At 38.0% G+C, this 27,989-nt stretch overlaps 1 protein-coding gene across 1 annotated transcript in view; it reads left to right on the top strand.

Annotated features, from left to right (window-relative positions):
• Nucleotides 1-11,848: 11,848 nt before the first annotated feature.
• LOC129242125 (transmembrane channel-like protein) overlaps nt 11,849-27,989 on the top strand; it is a 107,148-nt gene continuing 91,007 nt past the window's right edge. Inside the window, exon 1 of the mRNA XM_054878683.1 lies at nt 11,849-12,304. Coding sequence (XP_054734658.1) covers nt 11,849-12,304 — 456 coding nt within the window. The remainder of the gene's footprint in view (nt 12,305-27,989) is intronic.

Genomic DNA, 27,989 nt, shown 5'->3' on the forward strand with positions numbered 1-27,989 from the left:
TCAAAAAATGGTTCATTCTTTGACAAAAACAATATCAACTCAAGTCTCAACCATTGTGTAAATAACAAAAAGGCTATAAAACCAATTAACATCAATATTTCAAGCTTTTTAATCAGAATTTTTTATAAAACTTCGAGTACGCGGGATTACAACTTATCAAATTTTGGTATAGAAAAGTACCAACTGATTGAACTCAAAGATCAGGTAAATTTTTCACAATTATTTTTTTTTGTTGACGGGTAAATACACAAGACTCCCGTAAAACATTCGACATACTTCAAAACTGCATTATCGATGTGTCTCAAGTTTCATTCATCATCCACATTTCACCCTTTATACATTTTTGGTCCTGCCAAACATAAGCGAAGGCGGCAATGTATTTACTTATGGGCTTAAAGAAATTACTGTTTTTTTAATTTTTTTATTCTTTCGATGTCAAAGAATTTGTTGCGTGAATGCTTATGGATCTGAACAAATACAAGTACTTACACCAGAAACAAAGCAAAAACTTGCATTGCCGCAACATGTTATTAATTCGTGAGTGACGTATGTGCATATGTGAAGTGTGGGGTTCAAAGTTCAAATAAAAGACAAACCTCTGCTCTTATTTTATCTTGAAAAGCGTTATTTTTCCCAACGCCCATCTAAGAATTCGAATTAATTTAATGTTAAATTCATGTTCGATAGCAGCAGGTCGTGCAACAACAGCAACAACACCATTCTCGGAGGAGGAGAAGGAAATAGCCTTCACAGGTTAAAATGCACGATGACTATGGCTCGAAATGTCAGCCAAGCATTCATATGGGAAAAGAGTACTCGTGTATGACAGTAACCACATACGGATTGTCAAGAAAGTATTTTACTTACTTATTTATTTACTTGAGTCTTATATAAGTACATAGTTCACTTACAGACTGTTGCCAAATTCTGTGCTTAAACTACAAGAATACTAAAATTATTCTTCCATAATTTAGAAGTAGAAATATTTTTACAGATTGGGTGCATCTGGTTCAAACTAATTGTAAAATAAAATTATACAATAAGACTTAGACAAATATAAATTTAAGTCTAAAGAATTTGAGAAGGAATTCAGTTCTCTTAAGACTCTATAAATTGGAGCATTTAGGATACGATCAGATCTTTGGAAACGATCATACCTTTTAATGCGATAAACAAAATAAGGTCTCCAAGAAGACCGCAAAACAGCTTCAGGCAATACGGATCATAAAATTCAGAGTTAAAATGGCGAATGAAAGCTAGCATAGCGTGGCATTTGACAATGGTAAAATTAACGTATCTCAGGAAGAAATCCGTTGAGTCAAAAATAAAACCCTGGTCGCGGATCTCACTCAAAGTAGAGTAACGAGAGCTGCCTATAGAGTAAGAAGAAAGGATAGTAGAAGAGGTTTTTACTCATATTAAATTGTAGAAAATTTCGTTGGAATCACGCAGTAACTTTATAGTATTAGCTACCATTCGCATTTTTAAGTCGTATGCATATAAAAGGTAATTTGATTATGTAAAGCATTCGCAAATGTCATTAATGGATTTCGCAAAGGGTAAGAGGCCCAAAATATTACCCTGTCGAAGCTACAACTCCAAATGTAGAAAAGAATAAGAGGAAATATTATCCACAACGACTACACAGATTAGCTATTGTAGTTTTGCCACCAAGTATGAGTGACTAACTTTGTCAAATGCCTTAGAAAAGTCGGTACAGATAGCGTCAACTAATAGATTATCACTAAAGACAGACATGCAACACTCAGAAAAAACTGCAAAATTAGTGACTATGGTCACGAAACCATGTTAAGTACTTGACAGAAAAATACACCTTCTGCTTGAGTATGTATTCAAATAGTTTAGAAACAGTTGACAATTTAGAAGTAGATCTGTAGTTAGCTATGCCATTCTTAATACCTTTCTTGAAAATAGAGGTAATGAAGGTAGCTTTTGAAGCACAAATAAACACACCTATTTCCAGTAATCTGTTAAGAAGTAATGAGGATAGAGAAACAAAGGCTGAACAATTTTTAATAAGAACGATGAAAGACCATCAACATCGGTTTGCGTAGTCGACTTAATGTGCGGAGTATCATCCAGCACATCATCAAGTAATTAGGATTCTTAAAAGGGAAGAATCGTTGTTCACATTTTCTTTGTAAATAAATTTTTGCTACTGTAATTTTTTTTTTTTATGTCTTATTATTACGTATGGCCGCCGTGGCTGAATGGGTTGGTGCGTGACTACCATTCGGAATTCAGAGAGCGAACGTCGGTTCGAATCTCGGTGAAAGATTAAAAATTAAGAAAAAGTTTTTTTCTAATAGCGGTCGCCCCTCGGTAGGCAATGGCAAACCTCCGAGTGTATTTCTACCGTGAAAAAGCTCCTCCTAAAAATATTTGCCGTTCGGGTTTGGCTTGTAATTGTAGGTCCCTCCATTTGTGGAACAACATCAAGACGCACACCACAAATAGGAGGAGGAGCTCGGCCAAACACCCAAAAAGGGTGTACGCGCCAATTATATACATATTTAGAATACCGGTTGGCTGAAAAAAATAAAATCTATTAGCGTGCAAAACTATTCTAAAATTACCAAAACGAAAAGGACTCTCATTTGAGCGCATCAATAAAGAGATTTTACAATGTTTTCTACCAAGATAATAATATAGAAAGAAAACAGAGAAAACGTTTGTAATATTTTTTAATGTCTTGGCAACCGACACAGCTACCAATCATGGAGCGAATAAAACTGTCTATGTGGTGCTTACGTAAAATTGCAATTTTTAACTCTACTCCATTTTTAGTAATCTTTTTAACACAATTTCTTCGAGTAGGTTCACACATTTTCTCTTCAGCTGAAATCTAAGTTTTGTGGTTATTGTTGTTTTAGCAGCATAAACCCTCTATATTAGTACGTTGGGGAATGCCGCTGTAGTGACAGTCACTGATTGGATATAAATCCGAGTCGTTCCGGTAACGTAGAATCGACTCTCATGTGAACGCGTCTGAGTTTTGATGGCCCGATAAATTTTTTATAAATATGATATAAAACAAAATCGTATTATAACCATGTACCATAGATTTATGCAGGGTGGTTTCTCTAGATAGGTCGCTTTTAGCTTAAAAAGAGATGGGTAATATTAAAAGCGTTAGAAAATTTTCCCAAATCGAATAATTAGCAGAAACAATGTTGACAAAGGGTCTATTTGTCTCCATTAAACCATTGGTCCCGGATAATGATATACAGTGGCTCACAGATTATTTTGTGTGATCTTTTATTCAAAAGAATGTATATGAAATATTTTATTTAAGTGACATTTTCAAAATACTTAAATGTACATACCAATACCCTTATAAATATTTCAATTATGAACAACACCAAATAAATACGAAGTAACTTTAGTTTAAGAAGAAAATTTCTCCCAGCTTGTTCGAGCGCGAACTTACTACAAAGTACGAACATTTTGTTTGATTTTAGTTCTTGGAGTGAATTTGATATTGCTATAGATCAGGCGTGATCCAGCTCTTTAAAAATGGCAATTTTCAGACAAAAATTGCTAAGAATGTGAACTTAAACACCTACACAATTCAGTACATAATACAAAAATTTGTCCACGAATATATAGATAATATAACATAGTGTTATAAGAAAAGAGTTCAAGAAGAGAAGAAAAACACTTTTTCGATCAACTGTGCATACATACGTAAATGTGAAAGGTTGTAGCACCAGCATTGAAGATGAATGAGAGGAATTAGTTTGTAATTTGCTGGGTTCGCACATGCCCACTTAGAGCCAAGAGTTGTGTTATATGTACTTGTTGATGTAACATATATGTACATACCTACATATGTGTAAGTAACTGTATGCAGCAGCACAATGTGCATGCAAACTATTCAACATCGACTCTTGACTCGACTTGACTGACCGCCCCAGCGGGATTTCCATGCGCATTGCCACTTAAAACCACTATCAACAATTGATTGTCAGGGCAATGATATCCGTGATACACCTAGATAATGGTTAGTATTCAAAAGTAAAATATATTATAATATATAAAAGAGAAAGTAGAATTAGGTGTAAGAGAAAGTTTAAAGAATATAAATTTAAGTACTGAAAGTTTATAAAAAATGGTTTGCGAGCAGAAATTTGTAAAGGCACCTTGTTTTACCTTAAGAACTTTTGCATATAAACTTTAAGGCACACAGATTTTTTTACATTGTGCAATAATATTTACCAGAGGTCTGAAAAATAAAAAGTTCTTCATTTGAGGGCAACACAAATTTGAAACAACAATATTCATAACAATATATCGATGGTTTTCGAGAAAAGTGACACAATTCAAAAATACAAAATACTGAGGTGGGTCAGTTTTCTAGATAATTGACGCGCCAATTCGATCTCCTGACAAAACGACACTAACGCCATCTCTTAGAATTGCTTCAAGATTCGCTTATGACGCTTTTCCAGATAAAAATATATAAACTCTGTAGTTGATTTTTGCTTTTAACGGCAAAACTCCGAATTTGAGTTAATTTTGAGTTGTGTCGCTTTACTCGAAAACCATCGATATGTAATATAGAAGTATTAGCGAGTAAAACCAGCAAACTTATTTTTCAGGTCAAAAGTGGGGCCTTCTTTCATAACGCTGCAAGTTGTTCATCGAATTTAAGTCCGAATACTGACGACCCTCCATATCATAACGTCCCTGTCTTCCATTAGTGGTACCAAAACCAAAATTTGTATTTCTGTAATTATGGTTATGGTTACGGATTTATGGTATATAACCACTAATCAAATGCAGTGTTGCCCTTTATTTTGCTGAAATATGGGACTAGGTCCTTCATAAAGTTAAGCGGCACCTTGCTAAACAAATTTATGTAGCCATCTGAGTTCATATGTCCGGAAGTGTTACACATGGGTGTTCTGCTGTGATAGCTTAAACCAGCCAAAGCCATCAAGGCACCACCTCCAAATTTTCGCTCGGTATAAAAACACTTGGGACCCTTCAAATCATATTATATAAGTGGTAAAAAACAATTAATATCATTCAGATTGAATATTTTTCGTAAAGATGTAACATTTTCCATTCGATCGAGGAGGATGTACGACCTGCGTAGTGGTAGGCCGTCGACATCGAAAACTAACGAAAAAATCAGTAAAGCTAAAGAAACGTTGATCAATAACCGCAAATTAACCGTCAGAGAGCTAAAAGAGGACCCGAGCATTGCTTATGGATCGGTTCAGGACATTATAGTTAATGATTTAGGTTTGCTCCGTGTTGCTGCGCCAAGGAACTCACTGAGGAATGGAAAGTTTTCTGCTTGGTTATTGCGGTTAACTTGCTTTGAATATCGCTGTTTGTTTAACTTATATTGACGAATAAAGTTAGGTTAGATTACGGCCATTGACACTCTCCATGAGGATGTAGAGTGAGCCCCCTTAGGCCTGGAGTCCTCTTGGTCCTGGAGCCCTATTGTGAAGTCCAGAAACGATTGTGCAGAAGATATTAGACTTCACCACTTCCGAATTCAAATCGTGCAAGCGCTTAAGAATAGTAATTACAATTTACATAAACGTTTCTGCGAGACATTATTGGAGCAATTTCGTACGATAAATATTATATTTTGTAATGATGAAGCCCATTTATATTTAAATGTGAGTGTAAATAATCAAAATTGCCATCATTGGCATCAACAGGTTATATTGGGCTATATTTTTTTGAAATATTGGCGCATGCTCAACGAATATTTTCTGCCAATAATGAGTGAATATCACTCAAGTTGTCATATCGTGGCCACCCCTTTTTACTCATATGAATCTTTTTCTGTGGGGGTACATCAAAGGTGATGTCTATGAAGCAAACCCAGAGACCATCACAGTACTAAAAGAAAAAACCGTTCGCGAGGTTAATGGCATCCCGACATTGCTTCTGCAGCGAGTGGCTGGGAGTATGGAGGCAAGATTCCAAAAGTGTATTGGGCGTAACGGACAACATTTAGAGAAAATAATTTATAAAAAATAGAGACCGCACTTGTCCTCTCTGCAGTAGTTATTGAAATAATCTTATTGATAATTCTTTAGCAATTTGGCTTCTAATCCCTTATTCTGCTACCGGACACCTTGCATATACTACTGTGTGTAGTATAAGTAATATATTGAGAAAAAAAATTCGAGTTCTTAATTTTTGTCAGTAGCATAAGATATAAATAGTACTCCGAGTGTAGTGCACTTTATAAATAAAAATAAATATTGAAAAAAGCCTTTCAAATTAAAAGAAATATTATTAAATAAAAGTTCGTAACTCATTCTTAAGTTCAAATAGTCTTAAGTTAAAGTTAAAGTTTTTCCCGAGATAATCAACTCACCAACAACCACCACTATTTTTTCCGATAGTCAAGGTGCGAGCAAGGCACTGACGACGCCATGATGCAGATCCAAACTGGTTAACTCGTGCAAGCAGGAGATCAAATCGCTCTTCTTCATGGGAACATAAATGGAAATGAAATTTCTGGTGAGCTTGAAAGGAAGGGGTCGACTGAATAGGTTTCAGAGATCTCCTCCTGACCTGTTGTTAAAGGGGAATTGCACAACTTGTTTCTCTGAAAAGCACAAATCAGAACCTTCTTTTTTCTGCTATTTCGAAAATTCTATGTTCTCTCTACAATGGACGCAGCACGCAGAAAGCTCTGGGGACTCCACGCAGTTCAATTTCTAAACTCTTTAATGTGTTTATCGGTCATTGGACAATCGACACATATGCAGAAAAGCTGGGTTTACTATTTAATCTCGATTGTAGAAGCTGGGGACGTTTCAGAGAAAGATACTGTTGAGCACTTTCCTTGTAAATGTCCAAGTTTGGCAGCCGGACAATTAAGATTACGGGTTACTTTTTTCTTCGACAGCCTATGGCAGTGCTCCCACCTAAATCGCGTCAACCTTCTACATTACATTAACAGCTCTGACTGACTGTAGATATCTGCCTGTTGGGGATCTCATGATGGTATCAGAACGGCGCTTTAGTGCTACTTGGGGAGTGGCAGAGTGGTGCTTCAGCAATTTCACCTACCTACCTACCACCTCACTTCTGTATGGAGCAATGGTGTGGTAAATTTTAAGTAAAACGTGTGACTGATTAATAAGAAAGAGAGCAAGAGAAAAAGTTCTTCGCTAAAATGTCGTTCGCACTCTTAACACATATGTAGTTAGACTTTTTTTAACTCTATGTTGGAGTTTTTGTATTTTTTCTTTTATTTTCATATTGACCATTATTTTCGTGAAGCCCCGCCGGTCTTGCGGAAGTCTCACCTCAAATATGCCTTCTCTACACAATGAACTAAGGGTGCTCGTGTGAACTAAATACTATTTCTTGTGTGAGCATATAAATTAATAGTATGCTTCAGTTGCACTTCGAGAGTAGCCTTCGCATTCAAACCTCACTGTGAAACAAAAAGATGTTAATAAAGAAAAAAGTTGTTTTTTTCTGGCACCGATATCAAAATGCAAAATCGTATATCGGAGTGAAGCTTGAATTAAACAGATTTCAAGAGTTCATACGCTAGTACACAAAATGTGTTGTCAACACAACCGATGGAAATGCAGTAATAAAGTAGTTGAAAATTCGAATAAAATATGTTTTATTCTAAAAAAACAAGATCTAGCGCAGAACGAAAAACAGGTAATCCATCACCTAACACGGCATCATTAATCTATGTTGTTATATCCTTACCCGTTTTTCTGAGAAACAACATTGGAAATGGTATAATTACGAAGCGTCAACTTTGCATATGGAATTTAATAAAGTGTTTGTTTTTTATACCATTTATGCACGTGGGTATGTTTTTCATATAACGGCTGAATATATAAAGGAATCGAGATAGATATAGACATATAATGGGTTGCCAATGTTCGACGGACCCATGTGTTTTTTTTTTAATCAAAGAAAAACACAATTTTTTTGATGTTGACGATAATAGTCATTTTATTTGGTTCAAGTAGATTTGTTGACATCACTTTTTGAGTATGATATCTCTCAAATGGCCGTATTGAGCCTATACGGCGTATTGTGCCCGTTTTGCAGCATTTTTCATAGTTTTAGCTAACATTTCGGCTGAAATAGCGGCTATTTCCTCACGGAAGTTGTTCTTGAGCTCTTCTATGATTTTTGGCTTATTAATATAAACCTTTGATTTTAAATATCCCTACAAGAACAAGTCAGGTGGCGTTAAATCGGGCGAACGCGGTGGCCAGTCAAAATCGCCATTTTTCGACATCAAACGACGAGGAAACAATTTCTTCAAAAAATCGATTGTGGTGCCAGCTGTGTGTGGTGAAGCGCCGTCTTGTTGAAACCAGAACTGCCTCATACGCATTCGACGAATAATTGGCATCACAATTTTCTTCTTTTCTCCTTCTTCTTCTTTTTTCATAATTGACTTCTTTTGTTGAATGTGAATTTCAACAATCTGGGAGCGCTCGCGTGGCGTGTACTGTTCCATAGTAAAAATCTGCTTCCAACGCGGTATGTCATTAAGCGATCTGACGCCTCTGTCAAAAGATACAAGGTTGCCAGATGGGTCCGTCGAATATGGGCAACCCTGTATATGTGTACCAAATATCTGTCCGTCTGTCCGTCCGCTTGCCCATACGATAACCAGAGCAAAAATTAATATATTCCAATGAAACTTAGTACATGAAAAAACCACACGCACTCTTAATATGTCAATACTAAATTTTCGCCCATCCGTCTGATGTTAGAAGCTATAACTCTCTATAGTCTATGAGTTTGTTTGGTTCTAAAAATTTACATCCAGCCCAAATTTTATTTTACTAGAATATGCGCGGGTTATGAAAAGTTTGGTCCGAACCGAATTTAGCGTTTCCTTTGTTTTTTATTTTTTTATTTGAGGTACTGCAATAGCAGCAACCAGATAAGAGAAAAATTTTGCAAGCCTAAGTAAGAACATGTCAACGGGCGGTGGAATAAAAAAGAAGGAGCGTGGGCATTCGCCAAATGCCTATGGCTCACGCTTGCTGCTATGAGCAACATATAAATGGTCTGAAAATGTAATGTTTTTTCTTCTACTCACCAACAACAACAATGGAAGTATTGTACATAAGTAACATGCGACATTTTATGCCGAAACGATTGTGTAAGGTCATTTATAAAGTCACCACCAGCTATAAATACACATAAATAAATACTCGTGCGTATGTTCACTTGCTTGCGAGAGCGGAGTAGCAGTGAGGTTGACAAATGAAACGTGAAAAGGACATGTCGTTGTTGCGCTTTTAGTGAGCACAATATATGGCTGGAAAATAATGTATTTATTTTTTCCGTTTATTTATATTTTTTTAAAGCATTTTTTCAGGAATTTTTTGACAGCAATACATTTTCACACGCCCACAAATTTCTGACCCATTCAGAAATTTGGAAGCCACCTACCACCAGGAAATAGCATATGATTTGGCAGCACTACATTATTTCCGTTTTGACGAAGTGTTCTGTAATTATATTGCCTTTCAAAGCATTCCGCCTGAAAGTGTACAACAAATATTCCTATTTTTACTTGGAATCACTGACCCTTGTGAGCTAAGATCGCTAAATTGTTATTGCATTCACTGACAAATTTTGTCAGACAAATTTTGTCAGAGTAGGATCGAAAGCGGCAACCGTAGACTTTTCGATTTACAAATGGACCTTCATCTAAGCTAAATGCGCTGAAAGCTGACTTTATCAACTACAGCCGAAAAATATTATATATACATATATATATATGTATATATATATTCTTATACATTTTTAGAAGTGTTGTACAATTGCTCCTAGTATCATATATAGTGATATTCAAAGACCTGAGTGCAAAAAGAAGAAACTTCTTTTTAATGTGTTCAAGTATGTATATTGATGTGGTCTCCAAAAAACGACGGCATTCTCCAAGCTTGGATCGTACGAGTTAAGTAAATAGATGCTTCAAAGTGTAAGGATCCGTAAAATCTAAAGTAAAACACCGAAATAAGGTAAGTGTAGTATATGATTTGACGATGGCAAAATTCAAGTGACAAAGACACCGAAAAGTCTAGTCAAATATTGCATTAAACATCGTAAATGATGCAGCGGAGAAATGCGCCGGCTCATTCTGCATTATCTGGATCTGAATCAAAATAGGTGTTGCGAAAATTGGGTCACCACCATCTACTAGATCAAAGAACGTTGTACGAGTATTTAAGTTTCAATTTGTTAAAAGTAGAGTAATTACTCTCATAAAATAAAAGTAATAATAGGACTATTCAAGAATTCAAATGCCAATATTTAGTCCGTGGAAGAGCAAGCGCTACGCGAATTAAAAGAGCTGGCAGAAGACTCACAGCGATATTTCGACCAGTGTTGTAAGCATAGAGAAGGGATTCATATTGGACGTGGAAATGTATGAATTCAAGGCAATTATTAGATACACCTTGTATACATTGCCCGATGGTTGGTCAAGTTTGGTGGCTATTGGAACACGCCGAGAAAGGTTTGACCTACCTTGTGTCTAATTACAGTAAGTTTGCCTGTGAAGAATGAAACTTTTGGCAGGATTTTGAAGTTGTCGAATCGTAAATAAGACGAAAAGAAACTGGAATCATCTTACAAACCATGGACTTGCTCTATGTCCTGCAGGGATACACTTGCGACGGGGAGTGCATGCTTAATACCTGCACGCGATTTCATATAAGCATTTACCCATACACGGCGGCCGCCGTAGCCGAATGGGTTGGTGCGCGACTACCATTCAGAATTCACAGAGAGAACGTCGGTTCGAATCTCGGTGAAAACACCAAAATTAAGAAAAACATTTTTCTAATACCGGTCGCCCCTCGGCATGCAATACCTCCGAGTGTATTTCTGCCATGAAAAAGCTCCTCATAAAAAAATATCTGCCGTTCGGAGTCGGCTTGAAACTGTAGGTTGCTCCATTTGTGGAACAACATAAAGGCGCATACCACAAATAGGAGGAGGAGTTCGGCCAAACACCCAAAAGGGGTGTACGCGCCAATTATATATTGTATATATATATATATATATACATTTAAAACCAACACATATGTTTATTTGCATCAAAAATATTTGTTTGCTGTCGTCGCTGCTCTAAAGTCAGTACGTTCTACGTAAGTGGGTTCGACGAATTTGTGCCATGCTAACGCCTATTTATGACCTAAAACACACCTACTCTACTTGCACGGAGCGTACAAGCCAAGTGTATCCAACTCGGTTTCGCACTTATGTACATACCGTCCATCTGGGGCAGAGCTCATTTCCCATCACTCACTCCCAGGTGTTTCAGTATTGTTTGCATTTCTAAGTGAATGACAATGAATGACTGGGATAAGCGTCAACACAAAAAATATGAGCAAAAAAAAAAAAAACGGTAAAAAGTGGCAAAAATAAAAAAGACAAGTGAAATGGCGCAAACATGTTATTGCGCCTCTTAAACAATAAAAGCAACAATAGGTAGGCCAGTGTGACACAGTAGCGCAGGCGAAGCAACAATTTGTTGCCGCGTATCTACGAGTATGTACTTAAACACCAAGGAATGAAGGAGGAGTGGGCAGTATGTCAGTGGTGACACTAGCTTATTTTCCAGTTGACTGCGGCCTGATAATTTTTAGCAGGAGCATAGTTCTGTCGTGAATACGGTGCACTGCAGACGTGTCCTGTTCAGAGTGCTCTTTGTCCAGCTCATTTGCGTAACGAGACGGTTCGAAGCATGGCATTTACCGACGTACAGCGCACAAAGGAATAGTAAAATTTTTTAAAGAGCAGTTAGTTACAGAGAACTTCCAAAAAATTCAACACAATTCCCATGAGAAGGCAACAGGCTGAAGAAAAGACCGATGATGTTGCTTCAACATTACGCACTCATACAGAGACAGCTGCAGCTTCCAGCACTACAATGAAGATGAGCATGGACTCCAACATAGCAGCAGCCACTGAAAATGCTGCCACCACTGCCGTTTCCATATTGTGTACACAACCATCAGCACAATCAACAGAACAATCACTTTCACCACACTTGAGCACAACTATAGGCACAGAGAATGAAGCTGAAGGCAGGGCATATGCAGCAGCAGCACTTTCACCCGAACAAATCCCGAGGTCATCATCATATCCACCGCCGCTTCCGCTACCACCTAAACAGACAATGGGGGAGCACCGTCGCAACCGGCCTCCCGGCATATTGCGATTGGATATGAATAAGCCAAGGCGTTCATCAGGTGGCTCCGTCGAGTTTCGCGCACAACCACAACTGCTTGGCGAGGTAAGTTGCAAAAACAGTTTATCTTTGCATATTTTAATTAATTTGAATGCAAATTGTAAGAAATTTATTTGAATCTCAACTTTAAACTGTCAGTTGAATTGCACTTTGACTAAAGAAGTGAATGATAATATCTTCTAAACTGAATATGGTGATGGTGAAGCTTTAGTAAAAACATGTTAAGAAATGCTAAGTAGAGTACGCGATAAAATACAGTTCACCAACATTTCCACCAGTTATCAGTATTTTTTTTAATGATCAATATTTTTTTAAATAAAAGTATAGCTTAAAAACAGAAACCACATATCTCCAAGGTTCAAACTTCATGTAAAACCTAAAAAATTTTGACACACTTTGCATCAACGTTTCTCGGTTTTAATTGGAATTTCTAGAATAACTTTTGATATGCAATTTTCTAGCTTATCACATTTTAGTGCAGTAAAGTGCGGCCACCGTAGCTGAATGGGTTGGTGTAGTGCGTGGCAAACCTCCGTGTATATTTCTTCCATGAAAAAGCTCCTCATAAAAAACCATTTTCCGTTCGGACTCGGCTTAAAACTGTAAGTCCCTCCAATTGTGTAAAAACATCATCTCCCTAAAAGGGTATATTAGTTTGGGGAAAAAGCAATTCATTATTTTCTCGGTAAATGGTTGCAGTGATCGATATCTCGTAAAGTATCGATCAAATAATTTAAAATGTATGCTCGTTGTCTCACTAAAGAAATTCTTCTGCTGCTTTTTGTTTGTTCCATTGTGTTCTGAGTTAAAGGGTGTTGACAATTCTTGCCTCTCCGTAGACAATCTCTGGCATCATCCTCTATTTTGGACCCATCAGTAAATCACACCTGTGCGCCCTGTTTTATGGTTATTTCATTGTTTCTTCACGCTGAGCGGTCACTTATGACCACTTTGAATATCTTGGAGAATTCTAGTTTCCTTTCCATCTTGTCGTGGACTGTCAGACACGGAGAGTCCAGAATTGAACTCAAAATGCTTACATGTCCTGTAAGATTGCCTTCTTTGAGATGGACTAGATTAGGAAGTATTAGAGCTGCACTGAAAGCGACCCTTTGGCTACAAGATAGAGTGAAATGACTCCAGTGGTCATTCCTAAAGCCGCTGTGGGGCAGGTTCACATTGCTCCCGTTACACTTAGACAGGCTATTCTGTATACCTTATTAAGTGTATCAAAGTCTTAGTTTGGTCTACTTTTGGCCACCATACCAGAGAGGAATAGGTGATCATTATTGTCTTATCAGACCAAGCCATCATCTTTGGTCGCACACCCCATGTTTTACCGTAGAGCCTCTGGCATGTGTATATTGTTCTCAAGACTTTATTTGTGATGTACGATACGTGATTTTTCCAGGTCAAAGTTTTATAAGGATTGCACCCAGATACTTCATTTCGGGGTCCCCTAATTTAGGGGTCCCTAGACTTAGTTTCCTTCTTCGGACGAAGGGTACCATACATGTTTTATTCGGATTTGACGACAGTCCTTCTCCCAACACCAGTTTTGAGTAATGTCGAGAGCTAGGTGCATGCGACCAGTTATGGCAGAGTCAAATTTGCCTCTAACCATGATGTTTGACTTAACACATAATCTTTTTGGCCCAGTTTCAAAGATTGTTGTTCTATTCCTCAGCATGTTGAGAACCCACGTTATGATTAGTCTATCTATTTCTTTCCTCACCATACCTTCCTTAATAGAGGTGAAAGAAGCATTGTCGAATGCCCCCATAATGTCAACTGATGTAAAGGGGGCAATCTCCTTAGCAACCAACGTCTTTTCGATCTTGGTCGTAAGGCTATGTATGGCAGTTTCTGTCGACTTGCCTAACTGGTGAGCATATTGTTCAATATGGAGAGGCTAATACCTGAAATAAGCGTCTCTAACATATTGATTAATTACTTTTTCCATAGCTTTGAGCAGGAAAAAAGTGAAGCTTATGGGTCGAAAGGCTTTTGGTATGTATTCCGCCTTTTTGCCGGCTTTCTTAATGAAAACCGCCCTGGCTTTACTCCAATTTTTAGGCACTATGCCTAATTCCAATCTTATCCTGAAAATGTTTGTCAAAACCGGTGCTGATATATAAGTATACGAAGAAGATATATAAGTGTACGAAGAAGCTGCCGTAACAACGAACAGACGAGTACAGTTAGAAGAAGCTGTCGTACTAACAGACCGACGAGTACGGTTAGAAGAAGCTGCCGGAATAACGAAACAGATGAGTACAGTTGGATGAGGAAAACATTAAAAAACATTATTTTGCGGATGTCTACCCCGTCATTTAAATAATAATGTACCTATATGTGTGTTAAAAAAGTGCCTTATTTTCCCTTTCCAATGTTGGAGTAGTCAAGTCAAGCATGATAATGGCAGCCCCTACGTTTGCTTGAAGTGTTTCTCTTCTTCCTCAGGGTCACAAATGAGGTGCCAATGTGCGATAAATAATATCTCATCGATACGGATAGTGGTGGGTTATTTACCTACTGATACTTGGCAAACAAATGATTGTGTGACAGTAGCGCGCAATAATTTCCCCAGCGCAAGTTTGGCAATTTGTGCTAATTTCTATGATGTTATGAGCATTGCAAGTGAGCCCCTCATATCATTGACTTAGATCATAGTTAGTTAATTTGCTGCGGTTGCCATTAAAATATTCATAGTAGTCGCATCCGATGACGGAATGTTAGTGTGGAGGGTTATTTTTTAGCCTAAGCTTCTAGATAACAGACGCAGGAAATTCAAGTGCGTAAGTGCATCCACCGGCAACCGCAATCTCATAATTACCTTGCTCTAAATACGGTGTCTGCTGGCTACCCAAGGGATGATCGCTTAAACTATATCCAATTATTCATTGAACTATATATATCCAATTGATCATTCCCGGTCAATTTTCACAATCGCCTGATTTTCTCTACATGAATATGTCGTTAGTTTGTTCAGTTAAATTTCTCGCTAGAGATGCACATGTACACACACATACAGGTTTCGATGTGATTTCGAAATTCACATAATTTAGTGAATTTAAAACTTTGCCCGCATATCCTATGAGTGGTACAATATAAAATTGAAACATTTATGTAGTTGTATACGCTAGAACGATTTAAGTTGCCGGTGGGTATGCAAAGCAGAAAAAAGTAATACTAACACACCCAAATGCAACTCTTGTTAATGCTGCGTGGTAGCGCCCTTATTAAACGCTATAAAATCCCTTATTTTATGCATTTTCATATGCCTGTGTACATGTATGTATGTGTGAATGTATGTATGTATGTTTATCTTTATGAGCAAGGAATTTCAATTGAAGGCACGTACATTGCATGAGACTGGAAGGCATTCAGACTATTGCATTTCCAATAACAGTTCATTGCAACGTCGGCAGTATTTGTATTGATATTCCTAAACAGTGCAGTTGGAATTCGCATGGCCGTGGCAACTATTGCCACGGATGTGTTAATGAGAATTTGTGAAATTATAAGTATAGATCGAATTGGCAATGTTGCGTGTCGATTTTCAAAAGATTTCAAAACTAGTTTTTAGCCTTTGTGAACTGTGACATTTTTATTGCGAAAACAATAACACACCGCTGCAGAGAAATGGTAAAAATTAACTTAATAAATATTATTTTTTCCAAATTTTTTTTTTTTTGTTTCTTTTTTTATATTTTTTTTTTTTGTGTACGGAGTAAAAAAATACATTTTTGGATAGGTGAGTTAATCGGAAGAGTAGAATTTAAAATTAAATGTAGCAAGTTTGGAAGATATGTTATTTTTTTGCCTTAAGTAAATTCAATTTATAAAAAAAAGTGATCGTAAATGTTGACTTCAAATTACTTGCATTCGAGTAAATACGGTTATTTGTATATGGTATGTTTTTTTGCAAATGTATTCAATATTACTAAAAGCAATCAAGGAAATGCTAAATTCAGTCCACGCTCATATTAGTAAAATTTAAGTTGAACTATCGGCTAATTTTTGGAAAAAGCAATGAGTGTTAAAACTTGTAACATCAGAAGGATGAAAGGGCGGGCATTTAGTTTCAACATATAAAGAGTGGATGCGGTTTCTATACGATGTCAATAATAATTATTATGAATCAAAATGAGTTGAAGAGAAATATGTGTGCCAGGCTTAAGACCTATCGAAATACACACATTTACCCAAAGCTGTGCCAATAATTTCGCCAAATTTTACTTGCGTTGTACTTCTTCTTTTGGGTTATCATTTGTGTTAATAATTTCTTGTGTTAGCATTATTTATAAGGGAGGTGGGTAGACAAGTCAATGAGTTTAAGTACTTTGGAGTTATGCTGATTGCGATACAAGCTGTAAATAAGTCTTATTTCGCGCATACAAATCTGATGCAGTCGAAACTACTTTCCAGAAACCTGAAGCTTCGAATATATATACAAAACCGTCCAAAGATTTACACTCACAACGGTTGCCAAGTCTGCCTACTGAAATCAAAGGAAGTCGCTTCGAAAGGAAAATTCTCAGAATGATATATGGTATAATGACGCATTCGGTATAATGACGAGTTGGACACACTTCGAAATAACTCCACAAGGCGATAGAAGAAGAGGTCGGCGGAGAAAAAGATGAAGGGATGACGTATGTACAAGAACACTGAGCATATCTGATGTCAAAAGAAAAGCTGAAGACCGAGTGACATGGAGGCAAATTGTAACAGAAGCAATGGCTCGCCCCGAACTGTGATGCTATGGGGATTATGGATATAGTTACTGACCGATTTTGTCCATTTTCAATAAAAGCTTTCCTTGGACAAATTTCATTGAAATATATATTTCAGAAATATATTAATTTTTGTCAAATTTTGCTGAGATGTGTCTATATCTAGCTCGATCCCCTTATGCAGGGGTATAACAACATCTTAAATGAAATTGTTTAATGATACAACGACTTGAAAACACGTTAAGAAAAATAAAAAAAAAATATTGTTAGTAAATAATAGGGAAATTAATATTTTTTGTTGTTGCTATAATGTGATAGTTTTACCAATATAATTATTTCTACGAGCTCAAAACTGTTTGATTTTTTATGCAAAATTTGAGAGCTCCCTATTTCAGAAAATACTGCATAACCTCTGCAAACCTCTTCCTATATTCTTATAATAGTTTTAATGAATGATGTCATAAAAAATTTTATTACCGAAGAGTGACTGCTTTGGAAAACAGCTTTTCCTATCTTTTGGCCGATTGGTAGTCAGGCACCAATCCATTCGCCTATGGCTGCCGCCCGAATATTTTGATATTTTGTGGATATAAATTTGGTTGTGTTTTATCACGTTCCCCTACTTTAGGTACGAGAAAGAAAATCATATTTTTTTTGTTTATTGATTTTCTTTTTTCTTTTGTATCCAGGGTTGGCCAGAGGAGTTTCGAAATGTGTTGGCGTGTGTTCACTGTACTGTTGAAAAGGTTTGGTGGCCACTAAATGTAAAGAAGCATGCATCGGTGTTTCAAGCGGAGGTTTATGCTGTTCTAGAAGCGATGAACTTTGTTGAGGAAAACAGATGGAGGGGCAGATCTATATGTGTCTGCAGCGACAGCCAAGCTGCGCTTATGGCCTTAGACAGCCCCCAACCACATCAGGGGTAGTCGATAGGCATAATAGCCGGATGCTAACATAGGTGCCGGGACACGTGGGTATCGAGACCTCTTACTCCTTAACTACGACGTGCTCTGAGGCCAACTTCTTTGGCCCGAAACCCGTTCTGCCACTCCCTTCTGCAGCCATCAAAGCCACGGTTAGCAAGCGAGCTTGGCAGGCTGAGAGAGGCGGCAGAAGGACAAAATTGATGTATGATCTCATGTCCGACCGGGTGTCGCAGGTCGTCCTGTTATTAAGCAGAAGGTACTGTAGGCAGCTGGTTGGACTGATGACGGGTAGAAGCACATGGAAGAGGTTGGCATCTCAGACAGTGTACTCTGTGCAGCTTGGGAAGAGGAGGATGAGACGGCGGACCACTTCCTATGCGTTTGCCCCGCCTTCACCCGAATCAGGTTTGAGGCCTTGGCACTGATGTGTTAAGAAGCGACCACCTTGGCTCCTTGGCACAACAAGATCTACTCAGATTTCTTCGGAGGTCGGGTATATTTAAAGCAAATTAAAAGGGAATCGGAGTGCAGTATAATGGACTTTATTGTGTCTGAGTGATGTACTTGCTAGTTGACCCGACGAAAAAAAAAAAACAAAAAAAAAAAGAATTAACAAATTTATCTCAGATTAAAAACGATTTTTAGCGATGTTGTTTAGTTGTGAGGCATTTAACCTTTTTAGGATTTCAAAATCACAAATGCCCTTCATAGAAATCTGTGACGATACAATCATACATTAGACCAATGCTATACCTATACACTTTAGAACAATACAGACATTCGTTTTTTTTTTTTTCCAAATATATCTCGCATTTTTACCAACTTAAAAACAGGCAATCTGAATGCGGCACCCTATGCCAGTTTCTGATAATATTAGGATTTTTAAGGCCAATAAAACTCAGGTTCACTTCCGTCGTATTGCATATTTTTCTCTTTGCATTTCTTTTCCTCCCTCTACTATTCACTCCCACAATGCCCGCTTTTCCATCGAGAGCCGACACGTGTAAACTTTTTTGAGTGAATTATGTAGTTAGTGTGTCGGTTTCGCACAAGAGATACCTACTTCTTCTCAGCCCACTAACTATTTATCCATTAAAATAAAAACAGAAACAAACACAAAATAAAAGGATAATAAAAGTTTGGCGAAAAAATTCGTTGCGAAAAATCACGCATGCTAACGACTCCAACAGCCAGCCATTCAAACAAGATACACGTGTCCGATTGAAGTTTGAGTGTGGCATGTTTCACTTGCATGAACATAAAAAGTTATTGTGTTACTTATAAAGTAGTATTTAAAGAAGAAATGGAACTACATGTTTTGAAGCACACATTTCAGTTTTAGTTTCGAACTTAGGTGTATGACTTTACTTCCTTCGTTTTTCGATAGACATCTGCAATGGTGAGCGGCAATCGAGATAGATAGATTTTAAATATTTTACAGTAAGCTCAGAAAGCTGCGCCAGATACTCATTGAGTGCTCTGAAATACTTACGGTAATTTGTGAAAGAACGAATCGAATCATGGGTAGTACGAGTATGAACGTTGTTGTTGAAGCCGATGTTTATGTCAAGGATCGACTTGGTGTGATATGCCTATCATGAATATTTGCAACTGAATGAAACTAAAAATGACGACATTATCAAAACAGACACGACAGAATTATCCTCCAACATGATAACTACTCTGTTAGCCAATATTTGGACATCATTTTACATAACATTGACAAACCTACCAAATCAGCAATTCGTGCTTCTGGTTAGCTTAAACTCAACTTCGAAAACATAGAGAGAACTATAGGTTTTAGATTCCTAAATTATGTATTTTACATAAATTGAGAGTCGTGAAAGAACCATGTTGCCATATCTTTTTTTACCTGTTTTGAATAAAATTCCTCCAAATATGCCCTTCAAAATAGATTTTTCGTATGTGAAACATATGGAAATGCGTCAAATCGAAAATAGAGACAAAGCAAACAAATAAACAAAATAAAACATGGTAAACATGGGCGATGAAAAATATCGCTGTTATAATCGTGATGACGTGCTAAGTAGCAAATTCTAAGTTTTTATGAAAACAAAATATGTAGGTTTAAACGCAAAAATGGGAGATCTTACCTCACTAGTAGTACTTTCCAAATATTGCTCCCCCACACAAGGGAAAGCGAGCAGAAGGTGCAGTCCTCCACCAAACGATATCTCGCTCTCAGTGAATGTGAAAAAAACAACTATTAATCTGGCTTAATACGTGGTAATTTTTATTTATTTTATTGTTGTATTGTTACATTGTTTTTCATGCTTACTATTCGCCTTTCATGTCTGCCCACCCGTTACGCCACAGCTAGAAATATGTTACTATCACTGCTGTCGCAATGTTGTAATCTATAATATAATTTTTGGCTCCTTCCAACTAAATATAATTTGGTTAGCACGGTAGCAAATTATCTGGCTGATAAGCATTTCCACTCTTATGAAAAAGTGAAAAACTCTGCCAATTAGTGGATCTCCACAAAAAGCAAAACGTTCTTTCGCTAAGGAATTTCTACGCTGCCAGAAAGATGGAGAAGGGCAATAACTCAAAATATATAATGAAAAAAATATTACAATATATTACATTGTTAATGTAGAAAAGTAGCCAAAAGTAACAATGTTATTAAACAGGGGCATCTCAGTCATTTAAATTTTTAGTGCATAGTCATAGTGAAACCAATAAGGTCGCTACAGCCACTCAACGTCGATCCGTCTCTGCTTGAAACCCCAATACGAATTGAAACCCATTTTCATTAGCCTACTGCTTTCCAAGCGGAGGTATCCGCAGTTAAGGAAGCGGTGGACTGGTTGCTTACATCGGTAATTACCGTTAAGGAAGTAAATATTTACTCCGATAGCCAATCGGCAATTAGGGCCTTGGGCTCGCTGTTTGTGAGTTCGAGATTGGTGGGGGAATGTCTGGCTTCTCTCTCGATTGCATCCGAATACTTCATCATCAGGCTCATTTGGGTTCCCGCTCACACAGGCATAGAAGGAAACTGGTGGGCTGATGAACTGGCTAGACAGGGAACTTTGGAGACGGTTTCGTCGCGAAATGAGAGAATTGGGGTTCCCCCAAGAACCTGTGGTCTGCTCCTGGAAAGATGGACCTGGAGTCAACTCAGCGAGCGCTGGGCTAGTGCGCAAACGTGCAAGGTCGCGAGATCCTTCCGGCCACGGGTAGATCGGTGACGCTCAAGGGAACTCCTAAGGCTAACAAAGCCCCAGCTCTCGAATTTGATGGGTATCCTTACCGGACATTGTCCGTTAGGTGTTCAAGCCGTGAGACTTGGGATTGCCTCAAGTCCGTTCTGCAGAAACTGTTTGGAGGACGAGGTGGAATCATCTCAACACCTTCTTCTCAGCTGTCCTGCTCTCGTCTGGCAAAGACTTAGACATCTGGGCTCTCACTTTTTCGCTACGTCTGCGGATATAGCCGGTGTAAATATCACAAATTTGTTGAAGTTCATCAGTAGCTTGTTGCGGCTAACTACGAACGCAAATTAGCCACCGTCGGCGTCGCCGTAAAATGTATGGTCATCATCGTCTCAAATCACAAGGCTCCTTCTTCCTTCCCTTCTCCTTTCTCTTCTCTCATGTATGGCACCACAACGGACGAATTTTCAGTATTTGTCCAAGGGCAGCCATTTAACCTAACCTAACCTAGCCTACAGTTGTAGAACGCCCAACAATTGTAAAGTTTTGCGCCTACACTTCTGTTAGGTGCTCCCTCTCCTATTTGTGGTATGCGTCTTGATGTTGTTCCACAAATGGAGGGACCTACAGTTTTAAGCCGACTCCGAGCGGCAAATGATTTTTTATGAGAAGGTTTTTCACGGCAGAAATACGTACAAATGGAAGGACCTTGCCATTTCCTGCCGTGCGACCGCTATTAGAAAAAGCGTTTTCTTCATTTTGATGTAAAAATTTCGCAATGCTCTTTCGCTTTATTTTTGACGACGAACTATGAATAATTCCTAGCTGGTATCTGTTTTTAATGTTATCTGTGACATTAGTCAAGTAGACAGACATACAATTTTACACAATAGAACAAGACTTTAAAACTATTCAAACTTATTATGAAAATGAGCGATTTTTAGAAACAAAACGTTCGGTTGAAAATATTATTGCTGTAGCGCAAAGTGTTGCTGAACAACCTTCAACATCGATATCTGGATGTTTTCTACAATTAGGCATTCATGAATCAAATGCTGGCGGATTTTACAATTTTTAGACGTGCTAGTGGTGGATATTTAAATGATGTCATTTTTCGCATATAACTGTTAAGAGTCGTGTGTACAATCTCCAACAATATATTGTAAGCCGAGTTATCAATAGATTCCCAGAGCGCCTTGCCACTGAAGTATCCAACTTCTGTACAAGATACAACTTGCAATTTTCATCTGAAAAAAAAAAGATTATTAATTTTGATGTATATTAATTATCTTCGATGTGAACTTAGAAATTTGGGAGAAACACGTAAAATTCAAATTTTTGGGGAAGGTAGAAAAAAAATGGTTTTTCAAGGAAAAAAAAACTCTTCAACTGGGTAAAAAAGTCGCTTAAAAAAAGTTTTTGGATGTTTTTTTAGTTCACATAGAAGAGAAAACAATACTGAAGATAACGCATTTTGAATGAAATTGATAGCTCGTTTAGTTTTTTTGCAATCGTGTACATAAATTAGGTAAAATCGTGAAAATGAAAAGCCGAGAAAACGCGCTTCAAAGTCAACGGTCAATGGGCGGAGCACTACAACAATAAGCGCACGGTTGCTCGACGCCGCACTACGCTCGGCTCTGTAGCTCTGCAAATACTTAGAATTTAACTCTGAAAATTTGTGTCTCATGTTCTTGAATATCTAAGCTATTGATTTCAGGAAAAAAAAATCGATTTTTTTTACCTTTTAATTGGCCCGCCGGCCTTAAAAGCAACATCTAGGCGCGACTGTCAGCTAACTATGCTAGCCTGGTAGAAAAGCAACAGCGTGGCGAGCGTACATTGAATTACATTAACTAATCCTGACAAATAAATAATCATTAATCTTAAACCGATGTTGCTGTTATTGGTATCTTCACACATCTTCGCATACATATCTATTGTAGGGAAACCCAACTAATCTGCAAAGGGCAAAGTTGGATGTTCAGTCTAGATAACCAGTCTCTTCAAATATGATTGGCGAAAAATGTTCTTTAACTACTACTTCATGTGCTTATAAATTGTACATACATATAAGTATATATATTTATTCGTGTTAGATGTGAACTTCGATTCACTTGTAGTCCACTCACTTAATGCATTTACATATATTTTTTATTGTTGTTTGGTGTTAGGCCTGTGTTAAGTAACTATGTATTTATGTACATACGCTGTTATAATTTTGTTTTTATAGCAAGACACTTCTTAATGTTGGGAAAGTCATATGACATTCCTTTGCGATAAGAGGGAAAATCGAGAACACGATACTACAAAGTTTCTGGCCACTCCTTGTTAAATTAACTTTTCAAGCTACATATTTGTGCCCGAAACATTCATTATAAAGTCACGAAATGAAATATGAAAGCAGGTCGCATTGCATTAGTAGGTGTGTGCGGGCAGTGTGTACGCATGGCATGGTGATGAACGATTTTTTTTTTTTGTCTTTTTTTTGTCTTTTTTTTTGTCTTTTTTTTTTGTGTAAGGGAGAGGTCAACGTTCAGCATTTGTTTTTCTTTTCTCAACTATATGACACAAAAAAGCATACAAGTATATGACACAATTCGTCAATGTTGCAGAGGCCCTTGAAACACCAAATAATGATGTGACGAGCGAGGTTGGTTCTGTTTTAAAGATTACTATACAAAGCGACGCTAGCCTTTCTTAGCCTCTACCCCTTACTGCTGGCATTTTGCCAAAAACAGGCGTCAATATAATACTGTGGCTAGGATGTGCGATATGTTGAAGAAAAAAGTCATTAATCAAACTACTTAGGGTGATGTCAAAAGCTCAACGTCGATGGCGATTTTCGCATAACATAAATTATTGTTTTTTTCAATATCGCTGGTTTTTACATAGTCGTAGAAAAAACGTCTATATCAAACAAAAGAAGACCCCAACTGCTCGTTTGGTCGGAAAAAAGTACTTATGTAAGCATTAACCGCCTCTAATCGAAATGTGGAGCACTGATAGAAATGGAATACTAATCGACAAGGAATGGTATGCGTATAAACAACTCTTTGTGCGAACATTACCGAGACGGTCCACAAACGAATCACAAGCTACCCGAATGTGACTTGCAGGTATTTTCTCCCACTCGCGGACATTGGCTTTTTTCAAGACTTGTGAATTTTTTAGTTCAGACCTTGCTCTCCAAAATGGACCAAAGATAACAATCCATCGGACTCGCGTCTGGTCAATTTGAGAGCCATTGTGTGGACGTAATGGTGCACTCGAACTTTGTGAGACGTCCATGAAACGTCCTTTTGAAACGTCCATGGTCTACCACCGAAATGTTTGTCTGCCCACGGCTTCAAAGCAACCTCCAGAATACTTTCCCGATAGGATTTCGCATTTACCTTGACGCCAGGCTCGATGCAAACGATTGGAGAGCGTCCATCTGCGGTTACAGCTGCCCAAACCATTACCTGTGACGGGTGCTGCCTCCTGGTGTCCAATCGATGACTCAAATTCTCGTATAAATGGTCAGTTAAATAAATCCTATCGTTTTGGGAGCTAACGAATTGCTCAACTTGAAATATTTTCTCGTCAGAAAACACAATGTTCGGAAGTTGACCGCTTTCGGCCAAGCGAAGCAACTCCTTTGCTCTCGCAAGTCTGACATGTTGCTGCTTTGGTATGAGATCATGCGCCTTTTGGATCTTGTAAAGCTTGACTTTGAGATCATCTTTCGGTATGCGGCAAATGCTATGGTTAGATATTTTCAGTTCTTTTGCAATTTGATTGGCACTTCGTCGGGTATTTCGCTCAAGTCGCTTCTTCACTTTTTGTACCATTTCACGAGACGTTGCAGTCTTTTTATGACCACCTCCATGACGCTTCGCGATGCTATCAGTATCAAGAGTAACGAGTAATGGGGCGATAAACCCAAACCTTATTTACTTTAAGGTGCTCGAGCCCACGAATCGGTGGTTGTGATTTTCTAGCCAGAAATAATATAACTACACTATTACGTTTGAAATCCATTACTAATTTTCTTTTTCCGCGTTTATTCTCACCAAAATGCTTCCGCGCGCTTGTAAACAATACTCTGGACTGTCATTTAACCAACTAACAGACAGCTGATGCCCGTGAATCAGCTGCGCTAGCAGTCTCCTCATAAAAATATTTACCGTTCGGAGTCGGCTTGAAACTGTAGGTCCCTCCATTTGTGGAACAACATCAAGACGCACACCACAAATAGGAGGAGGAGCTCGGCAAAACACCCAAAAAGGGTGTACGCGCCAATTATATATATATATATATTTTAACTAGTCTAAAACTAGGTACTTTAGAAACATGAAACTAAACTTTTTTTTGATAGTTAGTATGATCAGCTTTTTCAACAAGGGTTTTTCTGATGCATGACAATTAATATTTGGCCGGACATTGCCGTGTGAAAAATACCTCTGGCCAACATGGAAAATAGATAGAACCCGAACTGGTTGAGCTGAAAAAGGGAACTGGTAGTATTATAGTTCACATCTTGTTTTTTCCCTGCAGGGAAGGAGCACTCAACGCACACTTGTAAATAAGAATGTGACGCACAAATACTTAAATGGGAATATTTCCTGTTGACAGCTGTGGCCAACAAGTTATTTCATACCAACAAGAAAGAAGGAAAAATATTTGTTGGCTGACATTTTGGCGTTGCTGCCGGCGGCACTTCGAGGTGTTGGTCAACACATATTTTCTTGTCAGCTTGAATGCCTCATAAATCTATGGCTACCCCAATTACAATACATGCACATCGCAACGAACGATTACACCATAAAATAGTTATTAGATGCGTATACGATAAATATCGCTACATGTGTGTGCATAAATACATTTTCAGTGTTGTTGGTTTCCATGAAATATAGAAGAGTTGGTTGAAATAAAAGGATATGGAAAGTAGAATCCGAAATCAAATTTGAAGCAATATTTGTGCCTCACATATGTCTTCGTCTATTTTGCATGTCTTATTGGTTGACCCAGTTTTTGGAAATGGCACACATTTGATGACCTCAAAAGACACAAAACAAATTGGGTTAATTACTCACTACGTTAAATGTTTTCCTAGATACCTATGCAATTCTGCCTTAAAACCAAATCACATAAATTATGTTTAGATTCGGGCTGGTCATTCAAATCTGCAACTTGCACGCTATCTAGATCCATAGACCAGATGCTTCACGCCCTTCAAATGCTACAATACGACTTTTTTCGTATTGATACATAAGTATGAAACAATATGTCCAATTCAATGGTGATGTCAAGCTTTCGAATGGCAATAAAATATTTATATGCATCACTTGCCCTGTAGCTTTCCTTTTCTACGTATAACTATCTTCCTCTCATAATGTCAATATACATTCATACATATGTAAGTATGTTCATGAACCCTCAGCTGTGTGCGTAGACCTATCAACTTATGTCTAGGTCAAGTTTTGCGGACACAAATATATTATATTTCAAAGGCGTCCGTCACACACTCACTCCTCTTCCGCCTGCTGGCAGTGACAAAATTATGAACGCCTTTTTTTGGTAGGTATTTGTGCTCAAACGAAACAGGAAATTGTACGGTAATAAAGTAAAATGTGCATGTGTGTATATGCACTTGGGATGTGGAGGCTTCTACATATGTGATTTATTAAAATTGTTTGTTTGTTCCTCCAGGAAATTGGAACAATTCAAATATATCGATTTAGAAAAAAGGAAATTGAGAACATTTGGAGGCAATCTTCAACATTTTCTTTATACATACATACATATTTATATACTCATATCTATACACACTGTACGAAATAACTATAGCACTGAGAGTTATTGGAAAATTTTGATAATTTGTCTGTTTCTTAATTAATTTTAAATATTTTTTGTTATAAAAATAGAGTTCATTCTCTTACCCTTTAAAATCAAGTTTAAAACTTTGTGCAAATAAAAAAATTTCAAGTACGTAGTTTCATAGCCGTATAACTAATTTTCGACAATTTTTAAATGGTATATGGAAGGATGGTTCCATATGTAAAAGTCCAAGCAAGTGGGGAAAGTTACTGATCGCCATTCACTTGGGAGTGGCCAGGACGATTCTTCTGCATCTGGTTCAAGCAGCTCAAAACTCCCGGGATTAGCCCAAGTAGCCTCTGGCTAGCTTTCGAACACCCGTTCGGGAGTGAGCTAAAGTGAGAAGGCGAAACATTCCAGGATAGCTGGTTGTGCGCTGAGTTTGAGACCCGCCACTTAAAAATTCCCCCAATGAAAACATACACAAAGCCTCGGACGAGAACTTCCAACACTGATGACGACCCCTGCAAACGAACTAAGGACTATGATTTGAGGGCATGCACCTGGAATGTCCGGTCCCTTAATGGGGAAGGTGCCTCTGCCCGGCTGGTTGATCCTCGTGAGAGTAAAGGCTGACATCACTGTCATCCAAGAGATGCGATGGACGGGGCAAGGCAAGAAAACCATAGTACATTGCGACGACTACTATAGCTGCCATGTAAAGGAGCGCAAATTTGGTGTCGGATTTGTTCTGGGAGAGAGACTTCATCGCAAGTCCTGTCGTTCATTCCAGTGGACGAGCGTCTCGCAACAATCCGCATCAAAGTCCGTTTTTTTAACATCTCGCTAATTTGCGCCCACGCCCCGACGGAAGAGATGCGACCAAATATTCCTTCTATGAGCGCTTGGAACGTTCCTATAAGCGCTGCCCCCGCCACGACATAAAAATCGTGCTTGACGACTTCAACGCCAAGGTTGGCAAGGAGGGAATTTTTGGTCCCACAGTCGAAAAATTCAGCCTGCACAACGAAACATCCGGTAACGGACAGAGGCTGATCGACTTCGCCGAGGCCCGAAACAT

The sequence above is a fragment of the Anastrepha obliqua genome, chromosome 3, assembly GCF_027943255.1.
Source record: "Anastrepha obliqua isolate idAnaObli1 chromosome 3, idAnaObli1_1.0, whole genome shotgun sequence".
Taxonomy (NCBI): Eukaryota; Metazoa; Arthropoda; class Insecta; order Diptera; family Tephritidae; genus Anastrepha; species Anastrepha obliqua.